Source organism: Galendromus occidentalis, unplaced genomic scaffold (assembly GCF_000255335.2).
Source record: "Galendromus occidentalis unplaced genomic scaffold, Mocc_1.1 scf7180000077440, whole genome shotgun sequence".
NCBI classification, from domain to species: Eukaryota; Metazoa; Arthropoda; class Arachnida; order Mesostigmata; family Phytoseiidae; genus Galendromus; species Galendromus occidentalis.
Window position 1 is genome coordinate 1606696 of NW_003805428.1, and position 12214 is coordinate 1618909.

Here is a 12214-nt window from a genome sequence, read left to right on the forward strand (position 1 = left end):
TGTTGCACTCGGGTTCTGTCCTGAGGAGAAATCTCCTCGAGAACATTTTTCACTCTTTATTCTCCCCTCAGGGCTGATTCATTGAATACGGAACGGTTCTCTTCAGAGACATTTATATTTAACGTTTATTCATTCGTCATTTTCATCGCAATTCAATTCAATAATTCATTCAAGTATTATATTACTCGTTATAATATAGACTGTATCTGCAACAAGATATTTTGACAAACATATATAAGATGTGCATCGCTACCTAGCTAGAGAATGTTGTTCAACATCCCCCGGGTGATCAAGTTCCGGTGATGAAGAGCATCCGGGCTCACTCAGATGAGAAGTTGCGTCACGTTTTTTCCCCAGTCAGAGAGCAAGGAATGAGAGGAAACACTCGACGTTATAGCGGCATCCTTTGAACAACGGGAGATCCGTCGATATTTCGATCTACGTACACTCATCTCTGTCTCTTTGAACTGCCTCTTGCTCGCCATCAGCCTCACCGCCTCCGTTTTGATGAACATCGTTCCAATCTTCGAAAGTCTAGGATGTCTCGGATACTGGAAGATACCGTCCCTCTCGACAATTCGCAGGAGGCTCGTCGTTTGCAACATAGGTTTCAGGAAACCACATGAAAAGCTGATCGTTCACACTTCTTTCGCACATTACTTCCATGCTGGCAGGAGTCCATCACTTTTCAGAATCTCGATGGTCATCTCCCATCGACCCTCACTCGGAGGCGACTCTATTGCGGGGATCACGGTCAATTTCGCGGTCGCTTGCTCCGATGTCTGAAGCTGACACTCGAGAGCATTCCGCTCAGCATTCTAGGCGAGACAATCAGCCCTTAATGGGTTCTTCTGCCCTCGCAAGGAGCGGAGTATTCACGCCGACTTTCGGATCGCAGCTGAAGTCACAGACCTGAGATCGTCGAGCTCCGGCTGCGATGCCATCCCGAGATCCAATATTTAGTACTCGCGTTCGATCGTATCTTCAATAAAATCATCGCATACATTCTACGGAGGTTCACACGATTCCAATGTGCGAAAACCTCGAAAGCTCTTCTCTCCGGAAAGAGTTTGTTACGGTGGACGTCTACTTCTTAGCGGGAGAGTGAAATAGCAAATAGACCATGGAAGATTCATGTTTTCTAATCGATCGTACTCTTGTTCGATTACCTACCATCGTTGGATATGGGTCCTTATGAGGTCTCACAATAGAACCAATCTTCAACAATACGTTGAAAGCAAATACTCGAAGACTGAAGAATTTTGGTCAGCAACATATTATTGTCAATATCAAGAGTACCTAATTTGTTTGGCAGTCGACTTAGCTGTATTTTGTCCTCGACGGATTGCGCTCCGAAATTACCGTCCAACACGAAGTGTGTTGACAAGATGTCAATCAGGGAGCAGCTCTCACGAACACGAGGAAAAACTATAAAACACTTCAGAGTGACCATCTGGTAGGAGGGGGGTGAGTCTTCCTCTGGAAAATACCTATGATAGAAGTACCGAGGGAAACCCGGTTTCAGCTCTTTGCAATGGCAGTGCGTTGTAGCTGAACTCTTCACCTGGACACCGTGTCTCCGGGTGGAAACTAAGCTTTTCCACATTTTAGTATTTCTACCCTATTTTGAACCCAACCACCCACGAACACTAGATCTCGAATCTAGTTCAGATTCGACGTTCCGTCGGCTAGGTGCAGACCTATCGAACTTTTTGCTCAATCACTTGAAACTACAAATTTCATTCAGAACCCCGCGATAAATCTAGATGTTGCAATGAGTTATCGGGATACGATCGAACGCGGAGCTTACGGGAAACTCTGGCTGTCATATCGACGCGGGAGCCAGAGCCGAGTCCTCAAGTCGGGCGAGCGAGCGTCGATGAAGGCTCAAGACTCCTCGTTGGTCAGCAAAATCCTCCAGACCGATCCTCTCAAACGAGCGATCGAAAGTCGTCGTCTCGTACTTCAAAGAAGTACTACCGTGAAGATGGTGAAAATAAAGATTACCATTAAGTTGAATTGACTAGTTTGCACACAATGTTTCCTCTCTCTAGAACGCGTCACTGTGCTCAGGCACCGCCCCCGGTCTTCACACGATTTTGTAGGAGAGTATTTGCGAGACGAAGACATAACTACGTACTTTCTACTTGACTGATTGTATATACAGAGACAGTTTTTTTTTCGTAACCAACAGAATCGAGTCTGACTAAGGTACACTTCTAACAAAACTAACGAGGCGACAGATATATGGTGAGTTCTGAATGAACATCGGGGACCTCCGCACGGGTACGTCAGCTTCAAACCTATGCGTTTCCGTGCATCGTACCGACGCACGGAAACATACCGGTTCCGGAATATGTATACTTTTGTATATGGATTGAACTCGTGTTTTCGTTCCATCAACTCCTGTTGATCCACATCAGTTCGCCATGGTCGCCACCAGACTTCGCGCTCAGTTTAGGAAATCGGAGCTGATATCCAAAAGAGTCTGAATACAGGTCTCCGTCACGGTTTTCTTTTCTCTTCTATTTGAAGAGCTATCTGAAGTTTACACCCATTGTCTTCTGGTTTTTTTTCTCTGATGCATGCTAGCCAGCACAATGCACAGTTTGTACAAAAAATATATACAAGGATATCGCACGCGACTCCCATCTTGAATAAGTTCCTTATAAATAAAATTGAGATGAATTTCGACGAGAAACACTCGCCGGACTGTCTCCGTCCTCCAACCGACTGACTGACCGGCTGTAGCTGGCTGAGAGATCCGAGTTTTCGTCAGGATACTCGATCAGCTCATTGATTTGCACCACCGAGTCTGGCGATGCAGGCGCCGGAGTTCAGTAGGAAGGGTACGTAAAACATCTTGCTCTTCATGAGGAGATCAGCAGCCCCCTCGACGAGTCGCGAAAGCCCAAGCAAATAATCTAACCGGATAGGCTGCGATGACTTCGTATGAGATAAGTGAGTTCTCAGAGCTCCCAAGTAGCGATCTTTGATGGGCGTCAGCGCACTCTGAGAATCATCTGCGTTCGAAGAAATAGATCTAGTCAGCATCTTCCTGGATTCACGAGGGGGAAAATCGATTCCTCGACCGCCAGAATGACGAGATCTTCAGTATATCCATGAGAGAGCAAACTTACCGTGATTGAGCATGAGGAGCACCTTGAGGCAAACGTATTCCTCCATTGTGACTTCACCCCGTCTTAAGCAGAGTGCCAGTCGAGTTAATTTATCCACGAGCTCCCCTGCCTCCTGCTCGAGTTGTTCCATGCCTGCAACGAGGGCAAACACCTTGTTCCGGAAAACTGGCCACGAGGTCCAACCGATCATCCTCAAATAGCACGATCCCTATATCCTGACGGGCCCAAGGGCAATGCGAGCGATCCGTCATGGACTCAGATCTATGAACTCACCTATATGGCGTCCCATAAGAGCCGTAAGACTTCCTTGCAAATCGTGCAGGGCGGCTTTGACTTCACTGTCCTCTGCACTGGGATCGGACACTCCGTGACTTTGCGGACACCTTGGTGGCAGACGCATCGACTGGTAAGCTGCAGTTGTTAGCACCAAGAGTTGATGCCATTTGTGAGTGAGCAACTGGAAATAAATGCTCTCTCGTTACAACGACGTTCTGAAATCCGATGTCATTCTGCTCCCGTGAACTTTCTATGGATATTTCACACAGCCATAAATAATCGCGTTCGATAATGATTCGTCTATCCCCTTCATTCACTCATGAATCCCCGATAATTTTCTACGCGAAAATATCTAAATTGCTCATGCATGACGGAACTGATTACGACATGATCTCCGGAGCGCCCATTCTTTAATTGATTCGTGTTCGTTCAATATGTTCCCGGTTTTCGGACGATGCAAAGATCGACGTACACTCAGTGATTGACTCGGACCGATGGGATTTTGACTTCACGATGGACGTTCGAGATCCAGAGAATTCTGAACTCGGCATGCTGTCCGCACGGTCATCCAGTCGATGATAATGTTCGATAGTTCTGGTGCCCTGCATATTCGTCAATGACGGGCAAGTCGTACGAATCGCTCGCCTGACTCAAGATCGTCACCGTGATTCGTTGCCACCCGTGTTACTAATGTTATAGCTGTGGCCGCCGATGGCCTTGCTGGGGCATCGCCCCGACGCCCCGTTACTGGGTCAACCAACGGATAGAGCTGCGCTTTCTCTGCCTGCCTTCCTGTCGACTGCCTAGCTGAGTGGATGCCGGCCTGACTGGAAGCCGGCGTCGAACATTCGCAGCTTCATTCTTTCCTCGCGCGCTTAGTCGGTGCTCAACGTTGGTGCGGCGACATCTACCTTCAGCCCGACGTAATAAAGGGTCATAATGAAACTGTGATCTCTGTATCATCGGCCGAAATATCCTGCAGCTGGCAGCTAAAGTCCGGAAGGTTTTCGGTATTCACCCGGAGTTCCTTCCGCCTTCGAATTCGATTCAATCTGGATATGGATCCGGGAGGAATCGATTGGAGATTCGGATGGCTCCAAGGATGGAACTCATGAGAACACGGAGCGTCGATGAAAACGCAGACCCAGAGGAGCTCCGCAGAGACTGTCTCAGTTCCGGAGAGTTCGATCGAGAACGAGACAGGAGACTCAGGGTATATAATCCTCGGATGGGCCTCGGGAAATGTTCATTGTTTTTTCAGAAGATCATCCCTATATTGGCAATCAGTCGACTCGCGCTGATATTGTGTTCGATGATGAGCTTCATCATCGGGGCAGAAGCGGCACCAGCAAGACCACCATCACCATTCTCGTTATCATCATTGAACTGTGGGTTTGTTTCGCTTCATCCGCCGGGATTCTGACCCTGACGCCGACGAAGTCCTTGAAAGTTCGTTCCTCTCAAGACCTTCGGCTGACGGACTTCAGCAGTGACGGCTAGACTGCGAAACGTCAAAGCACATAGCCGTTTGTTGTTGAAGGGTTCAGCTCAAACGTCAACTGCAAGCGATTTCACAGGTCAATGCATGATGATTACGTTCGAATATTTCTCATTGATGAGAGAGGAATTCTCGAACCGCAATCCCCACCGGAAACCATGCTCAAGACTTGGGAGCTATCGAGTGGTCTCGGTCATTCCCCGAGAGCGTTGGAGTGGCCAAGGGTTGACCGCGTATACCTCTTCCCCTCACACCGGGCTTCGATGGATACCTCGGACTTTCGGAGCCATTATTTCTCGATGATTCTTCGCCGAGGAACCGTGAACTTCGGAACAGTTCCATCGTTGATCAGACGATTGTACGGCATTGTGTATAATCGCATCAGCGATTCGATTATTAATCATGCAGAGGAAGAGTCATGTCCTAATCGGCAGAATCGCTCCACGTTTAAACATGTGACTGATCGAAACAAAATAGCTTGAGCGGGTCGCTTTCAAAATAGCAGGTAACTGAGCACGAGGGCCTTGAGGGTGCATTGCCCTGTTGGCTGACTGACTGACTGCCTCACGGAGCCTCTCACTGACCCACATTTGAGACCCAGAAGGCACGCGGCGGGACCACAGCCAAAGAGCCACTGGAGATATGCGCAGGCTTCTGTGGACAGTTGGCAGATGTGTGTCAAACCTAGGACTGCCTAGCTCAGATTTCGAGCGGTAAGATTGAGCATCAGTATCTCCGATGGGGGAGGAATTTTTTCCCGGGAAGATTCCCGGGGATCATTCCCGGAGATCACGCGGAAGATCTCTTAACGGATTTCCCTGGAGAAGCGGCTGGCCTTCGAGGTCTATCGAACACGGGAGGATCGTATGATATCGGATCGATTTTCCCTGCCCTTCAATCAGACAAGCCAGTGAAATATACGTGATGGTTCCTGAGAACTACGGAACGATCATCGCGAGGCCCGTGCCACCCTCTGGCAAACGACATTCGTCCATGAAAGTGCGTTGCCCCTGCCAGTGGTTGACCCACATAAAGCACAGCGCGCCGGCAGTCGTAGTAGTAGCAGCCCCGTCAACAACAACAACGACGACGACGACAGCAACAGCAGCTTCAACGACAGAGCTGCTGGCAGGAGCAGCAGCAACGACAACAGTGGTTTAATGCTGCTTCAGAATCCTTATAATGGCCACAAGTGCTGCTGCATCCGCACTGCCGCACTAAGAGACCTAACGGTTTTCTGTAGGAACGACGTATGTACATATGTAGATCCTTCAACACACTCTTCAGCACCTCAGGCCCCCCGTGGTTTGCAGTTTCATGTTCCTCATGCGACTTCGGGAAGACAGGATTCTCGAGGTGGAAATTTCAGGATGGGGGTGAAAAAGATTTCTTCCCATGGGAGTGGATGGGTACACATTCTTCTCTTCGGCAGGCGGGCAGGTGTGTAGATAGATGGGAACGTACGCCGATGAGATCTTCTGTACACGTGCCAATCCGCTCACGTGTCGATTCATCATTCGGTAGCCTTCAGTCGAGAGCTAAGTTTTGCCACGGAATGACTTCGATTCAAGTAGCAGCAACGGCAGCAGAAAAAGTAAGCGTTGCAAAGAAAGTGCTAAACATTGCCAGCCGGGCAGGCACTCACCGGCACTGAACATGGCCGACAGCGTTTTGTTTGACATCGTCACCCTCCGTCATTGATTCAGGGTCTGAACCTTGGCAGGGCGATGCCCCTACCAGCTGAGTCGGAGCCTTCAGTCAGTCACCAGAAGGTCATCATCGTTGCCGAAGTGAAATTTACCGCGGCTACCGCCGTTGTTGTTGTCGCCGATATCGCCGCTGCCGCCGCCGCCGTAGCTTGCCCCCCAGCTGGTCTTAAGAATCGGGAGTTCGGGTGGTCGATGGCGGAGCAACGGAGCGTTGAATAAAACCATCGACCGCCCGTCCGTCCGCCCTCCTGGCCGCCCGTTGGTTAGAATAGTCAACAGACGGCGCGGCGGCGACGAACACGTTCCCGGGATTTGCTAGATGCCAGTCATTCAGTCAGATTGGCTGGCTGACTGACTGACTGGCTGCATGGCGTTAACGGACGTTTCTTCTAGTGACCCAGTGGCCCAGTGGGACGCGGAAGTTTCTGCCAAACCAGCAGCTCCACGACTAGCGGGAGCCGCGGCTCCACTAAGGCTGCGTGGTCCAGATCCGATTCTGGAACAGCGAGCAAGCGAGTCAAGCCGGCAAGGAATGGAGGAAGTGAAGACCCCTGAAGGAAAAGGAAGCCGACGACTGACGCTATGGAAGAAGAACGAATCGAACGGCTGACTGACCGACCCGTCCAACGAGCGGGCGGGCAAGTCGGCTAGCTAGCTAGCTGGAAACCAACCAAACACAGACAATGTCATGCGACCAAGAGAAAGGCCCCAATGACCCCGATGACCGAAAAAGCTCCGTTCAGTGTTCGGAGGGTCATCATCCATATCGACCGCCCACGCTCTGAGGGAACGGTGCCGAAACTGACGGCCTATCTGTCTGTCGGACGTTCGGTCGGATACACCGTCGTCTCACTAACTGGTCTCAAGTCGGTCAGTCAGTCAGTCCACGAAATAAGCGTGACAAAACGTCGGATTCTGTCCCTTCCGATCGCGGAGCCAGAACCCGAGCCGTCTCAATGAGAAACACTGGTAACAACGGTTACGCCCACGTTCGCGTCAGCGCAACCTGTTCTCTATGCGTGCTTTCGAAATCGATTGATATGTCTCTCCAGAGCCGCAATCCCGACTCCGAGCGACTTCTGGGTGACGTGTCGAGACCCGCCGGGGCCCTAAGAAGGAAAAAGAACTCACCTGAGTGTGAACGGCGAGAGGGATCTCCTGATAGAAGGGTAGCCGTTTGGTCCATTGCACTAACTTATAAACGATATTATCCCCGATCTCGCACAACTTGTCCGGCAGCTCGTGGCCGCCTTTGTCGGTGAGGAGGTCCTCCATGTTGTTGAGTGTGGCCACATCTTCGAAATCATCGCAGTCGATGAGGTCCCTTATCAATCGCAGGGCGTCTGCAGGTGTCAGAGGAACACGAACCGCAGGAACTTTTGACGTAGGGCTGTCTTTGCTGCTGGTGACTTCGATAGCTGGCCGAACAGGTTGTTGTTGTCTGAGATGTAATACTTGATTTGGAGACGTGAGAGCTGTCTTGAGAATACCCCCGGCAACTGGAGCTGCCGCGGTCGCTGTCGGTACTGCTACTGTCGTCACGGGACTGGGACTCTGGGCCCATTCGATTGCTTTGGGAGAAACGGCTGGAGGAAGCATTGTTTGCCTGTCTCGGAAGGTTGGAAGGGGTTAGTGTGGCGCGTGGGTGGCGCGCGGGACGATACCCGACTTTCGAGAGACAACACCAGAACTCACGAAATTCCGTTGGGACTCGGTGTCTGGGGCGCGAGAAGCTTTGGTTGACTTCCATTCGTGATGGCCGTGTTGGGAACGTTGCCACCTTTCTTCTTATGCTTTTTGTACTTGACTTTGTACAGGTTGTAGACTGCTCCGGAATTCCGGCCACCTGGCATGCGGTCCTCACGAACGGCTGCAGGGAGGGAGAATAACGGGACGACGTTAAGACGAGCATTTCGGGAACTGACGAAAGCCGGAGCCTAAACTCCTGGGACTAGCAGCAAGTTTCGCATCTTGACTGTGGAATTCAGGCCACAACGCAACGTCCTCGTCTTCGAATCGAAGGATGAAAATCAATGAGAAGATAGACTGATAAACGAGGGACATCCTTGGGAGGCTGTTGCACCCTGGCTACCGAAGACCGCTTGCATCACGGACAGGTACTTTGTATCTACAGAAGTGCGCCCGCGCGGCTCAAGCCAAGGTCACGCTTATGCAGTCAACGCTGACAGCTTCGACCGATTTCTCTGCCGTTCGGAACTCATGCGCCTGACTCATTCCGATTCTCGGGACTCTTCGCGAGAGCTCAGGCGCTCATTTTCAATGATTGAGTGGCTTTTTCTTTCACTCGGTCAAAGAGTCGCCGCATCTCAGGATGGGAACGGTATGTCGAAGATGGTCGAGAACTTCACACATAGATCATATGGATGGCTTTCCGAAATGAATGGAATTCGAGCTCGCGCTTCATTGGCGACGAAGTTGGGAGGAACTAGACTACGGCAAATGTTCTGTGACCAAGTGACGGCAGCCAAGAAAAGCACCGCCTGACGCGAACCGCGAATCGAGGTCACGGCAGACGCTTCGGTTCCGGCTCTCTTCCTGGACTTCCATCGGCGGCGGCGGGGACTGAAACGCTTTGGTCTATTCGTTCTTCGTTGGCTCCTTCGCTCACTCGCTTGTTCGACCTACCAAAAGAGCGACCGACGCACCGAGCGAGCGAGCAAGCAAGCAAGCGAGCATCCAAGTGAATACATGGACGGACGAACGCTTCCAGATATGCTGGCCACCTTCCGCCTTTGTGTTCTGACATTATTAGCGTGCCCCTTGTCGAAGCGTTGAAGTGCTAGTCTAGTTCCCTTGAAATTCCGTAAATTGAAGCAATCGAACTCACCAGCAAGAACCATTCCCTGTAGGAGACATTTCTGGAAGCGGCAGTACTGGCAACGGTTCCTCTGGGCCTTGTTGATTTCGCAGTTCCCCTCGGCTACACAGGTGTACACACGTTTGTTTTGCACTGTTCGTTTGAAGAAACCCTTGCATCTGAATGGAGAAGCGACGAGGATTAGAGATCTTCGCTTCATCCGACAACCCCAACCGAGCTCGTCGAGGAGCCCATCCGAGTCCGCCAGAGATCGACTCCGACTGACTAGGAGTCTCGACCCGCTCCATGGAAGGTCCCGTTCGAGCCGAACCCTCAAGAATCCAGGATGATCGGTCGCCTTCGTCCCGTTTGACCAGGATGCCGGACTGCGGATCGATGATGGACGTAGATCCCTCGCGCGGAGCGCCCTACTCACCCCTCGCATGTGATGATGCCGTAGTGGAGTCCCGTCGCTTTGTCTTCGCAGATCATGCAGATCATGGGCTGATCATCTTCCTCGTCTGTCTCCTCCTTGCCTGGTTCCTTCGGGGACGTCAAATTCAGAGCCGAATCGGCTGACGCCGGTTCGGGAGGCCATTGTGTCCGGTAGGGCGTAACCTGCAAATTGGGATTCCGCTTTTGAACAGAGTCCGAGATCTCGATATTCGAGCCTTTAGCACCTCGGAAAATAAGAATTCCGAGAAATAATTGTCTACGGCGAGAAATCGCCCACTCGGAAGAAAAAAACGAATCTGGCAGCTCAGGAAGTAGAAACTTCCTAGAATCCAGACACCGAGCGGTAAAATCGAAATTGAACGAACCTCATTCGATAAAGGTGAAGTAGAAGCGGGCCGCTGTTGAGTTGAGAATATGACAATGTCGGTCGACGGGTAGGGACTCGCTCGGTGTGAGCCGGCCGGAGACGGCGATAGCATCGGGTAGGGGGGGCTGTACCTCCGAGGGTACGCTGCCCTCTGCTGGGATGGAGGGTAACGTACCCGATCGCCCATCAGCTGCGATTGGAGACGAGACATCTGAGGTGAGCCCGGCGAGCCAGGATGTGCGAGACCAGGCGATGCGAGTCGGTCCTGGAGTCGGTCCGCCAGGATCGGCTGACCCTGGAGGCGCGACTGGAGCTCTACGTCGGTCGTCAGCACGTCCTGACTCTCCATTTTCCTTGCCCGCTGCTCATGGAGCGACGGCGATTTCGAGGGGGATCGCGTCGGGCTCCGTTTAACTACAGTCGTTGCACTAGTTGATTGCCAAGGAGGACCGTTGCCGTTGTAGAGCTCAGTGGGTGTGGGCTGATTCGTAGCCACACCGGCATTGCCCCCATTCACCTGCTGGCGGTAATGCGACATGAGGCGCAGCAGAGCCAGACTGTGTTCCGATTCAGCGCCCCCTCCGAGGGGGGATTTGGGCGCATCGGCGGGTCTGACAAAGGCGCTCTTCGATGCCTCCCACTGAAGGTTCTGCGACGGTGCCGAGGGAGCTCTGTAGATCGGACTGGAGCGATCCTTGGTCGTCGGACTCGACGCGGCGGATCGACACGGTCGCATGAGAGAAGCCTCGAGAATACCTTTCTTTGGCACATCGGGCCGCAGTCCATTCGCGATCTCAGTGGCGATTTCGGCGAGTCCGTCCAGGCCGCTTCGCGCAGCGGTTTCCTTCGCCGGCCGAGCGTCTTGATGGGTGAAATCATTGTTGGGATGATTTGGATGCTGACCGGGACTCCGGAGGATCTTGTCCGATGCCGAAGACGTCTCCGATCCTGCGGGACTGCTCACGAGGGTCGAGGCCGTCTCCGGTGTCTGGGGCGAGTTCGAACTCGAGCCCTCCGACTCACTCAAGTCGCTGCTCGTCGTGGTACCGTTTGTCCTCGTCGCGAGGTTTCCATTAGCGTCGCCCTCTTCCCTTCGGGTCACCTTGATCATGGGAATGAGTTTCGCGGGTCCATTGGTCAGGGCCTCCTCGAGAATGGTTCTCGATTGTTTGACAGCCTGTCCCGTGGTGGTTTCCATTTTCGGGACTTTCGACGAAGGCTGATCGAAGTTGTCGTCGCTTTCGAACTTCTGCACCATTTTCTCCGAGAACTCCGAAAGCGGCTCTCCTGGTGAGGTGCTCCTGGGCGGGCTGGAGCCCTCTGTCGATGTCGAGCCTTCGCCATCGCTCGAGGTGCGCGAATCCACCTTCCTTCGCTTGAGCTTGATGTCGTGAAAAAGGCTCATTTTAGGGGCCAGACTCGCTCCGGCCCTCAACTTTGCCTCCAGCAACGCGTTGGGGCTTACGGCGTAGCCTTCCGACTCGGCCAGGGTGTACAGATGGGGATGATGATGCAACAGATGATGATGATGAGGATGCGTGTGATGATCGAGAGGACTCTCTTCCTCCGACGAAGGCGGCGTCAACCGTCCCGGGCTGAGAGCGCTCAGATAATCGCGGGCGGCCTTCGATTTGAAGTGCGGTATACAGGTTGACACACTTCCTGGCGACGGCGGCGGCGGCACTGTCTGAGCCGTTACGGAAGACGACTTGCCGTCCTTGCTCTTGCTTTTCTGCTTAGGCGGCTTGGCAGGTTGGGGACTTAAGGATGGCGAGGAAGGCCGCGGTTGCGGTGTCACGATCAACATAGTTTACCTGGAATCCAAATAAAGTATTCGGTGAGACCGCTGCTGGACGTGAATGAGCCGCCCTACGTCTTTGTTGTCGTCCGCACAACTCGAACAAATCTGTCCGTCCTCCGGAATACCTATCCGCGCATCATGTGAGCTCT

The 12214-nt window shown here is 52.3% G+C and overlaps 1 protein-coding gene across 1 annotated transcript; it reads right to left on the reverse strand.

The window, feature by feature from the left end:
* Positions 1-2793: 2793 nt before the first annotated feature.
* Hr4 (nuclear hormone receptor 4) lies at positions 2794-11750 on the reverse strand. The gene is made up of 8 exons (XM_029111447.1): positions 10440-11750; positions 9878-10059; positions 9472-9620; positions 8404-8493; positions 7755-8194; positions 3414-3597; positions 3141-3272; positions 2794-3023 (listed from the first exon to the last, which is right to left on the reverse strand). The coding sequence occupies exons 1-8, from the start codon at positions 11667-11669 to the stop codon at positions 2794-2796; spliced, it is 2637 nt and encodes an 878-aa protein (XP_028967280.1). The 5' UTR covers positions 11670-11750.
* Between the last annotated feature and the right edge of the window lie 464 nt (positions 11751-12214).

Excerpts from the sequence above, each read along its gene's own strand:
- Hr4 (XM_029111447.1), bottom strand. The coding sequence starts at position 11,669 with ATGAGCCTTTTTCACGACATCAAGCTCAAGCGAAGGAAGGTGGATTCG. Across the intron at positions 9,621-9,877 it reads GGCATCATCACATGCGAGGG|ATGCAAGGGTTTCTTCAAAC; the intron begins GTGAGTAGGGCG and ends TTCTCCATTCAG. Across the intron at positions 3,598-7,754 it reads CTCTCGCCGTTCACACTCAG|TTGCTCACTCACAAATGGCA; the intron begins GTGAGTTCTTTT and ends ATTTATTTCCAG.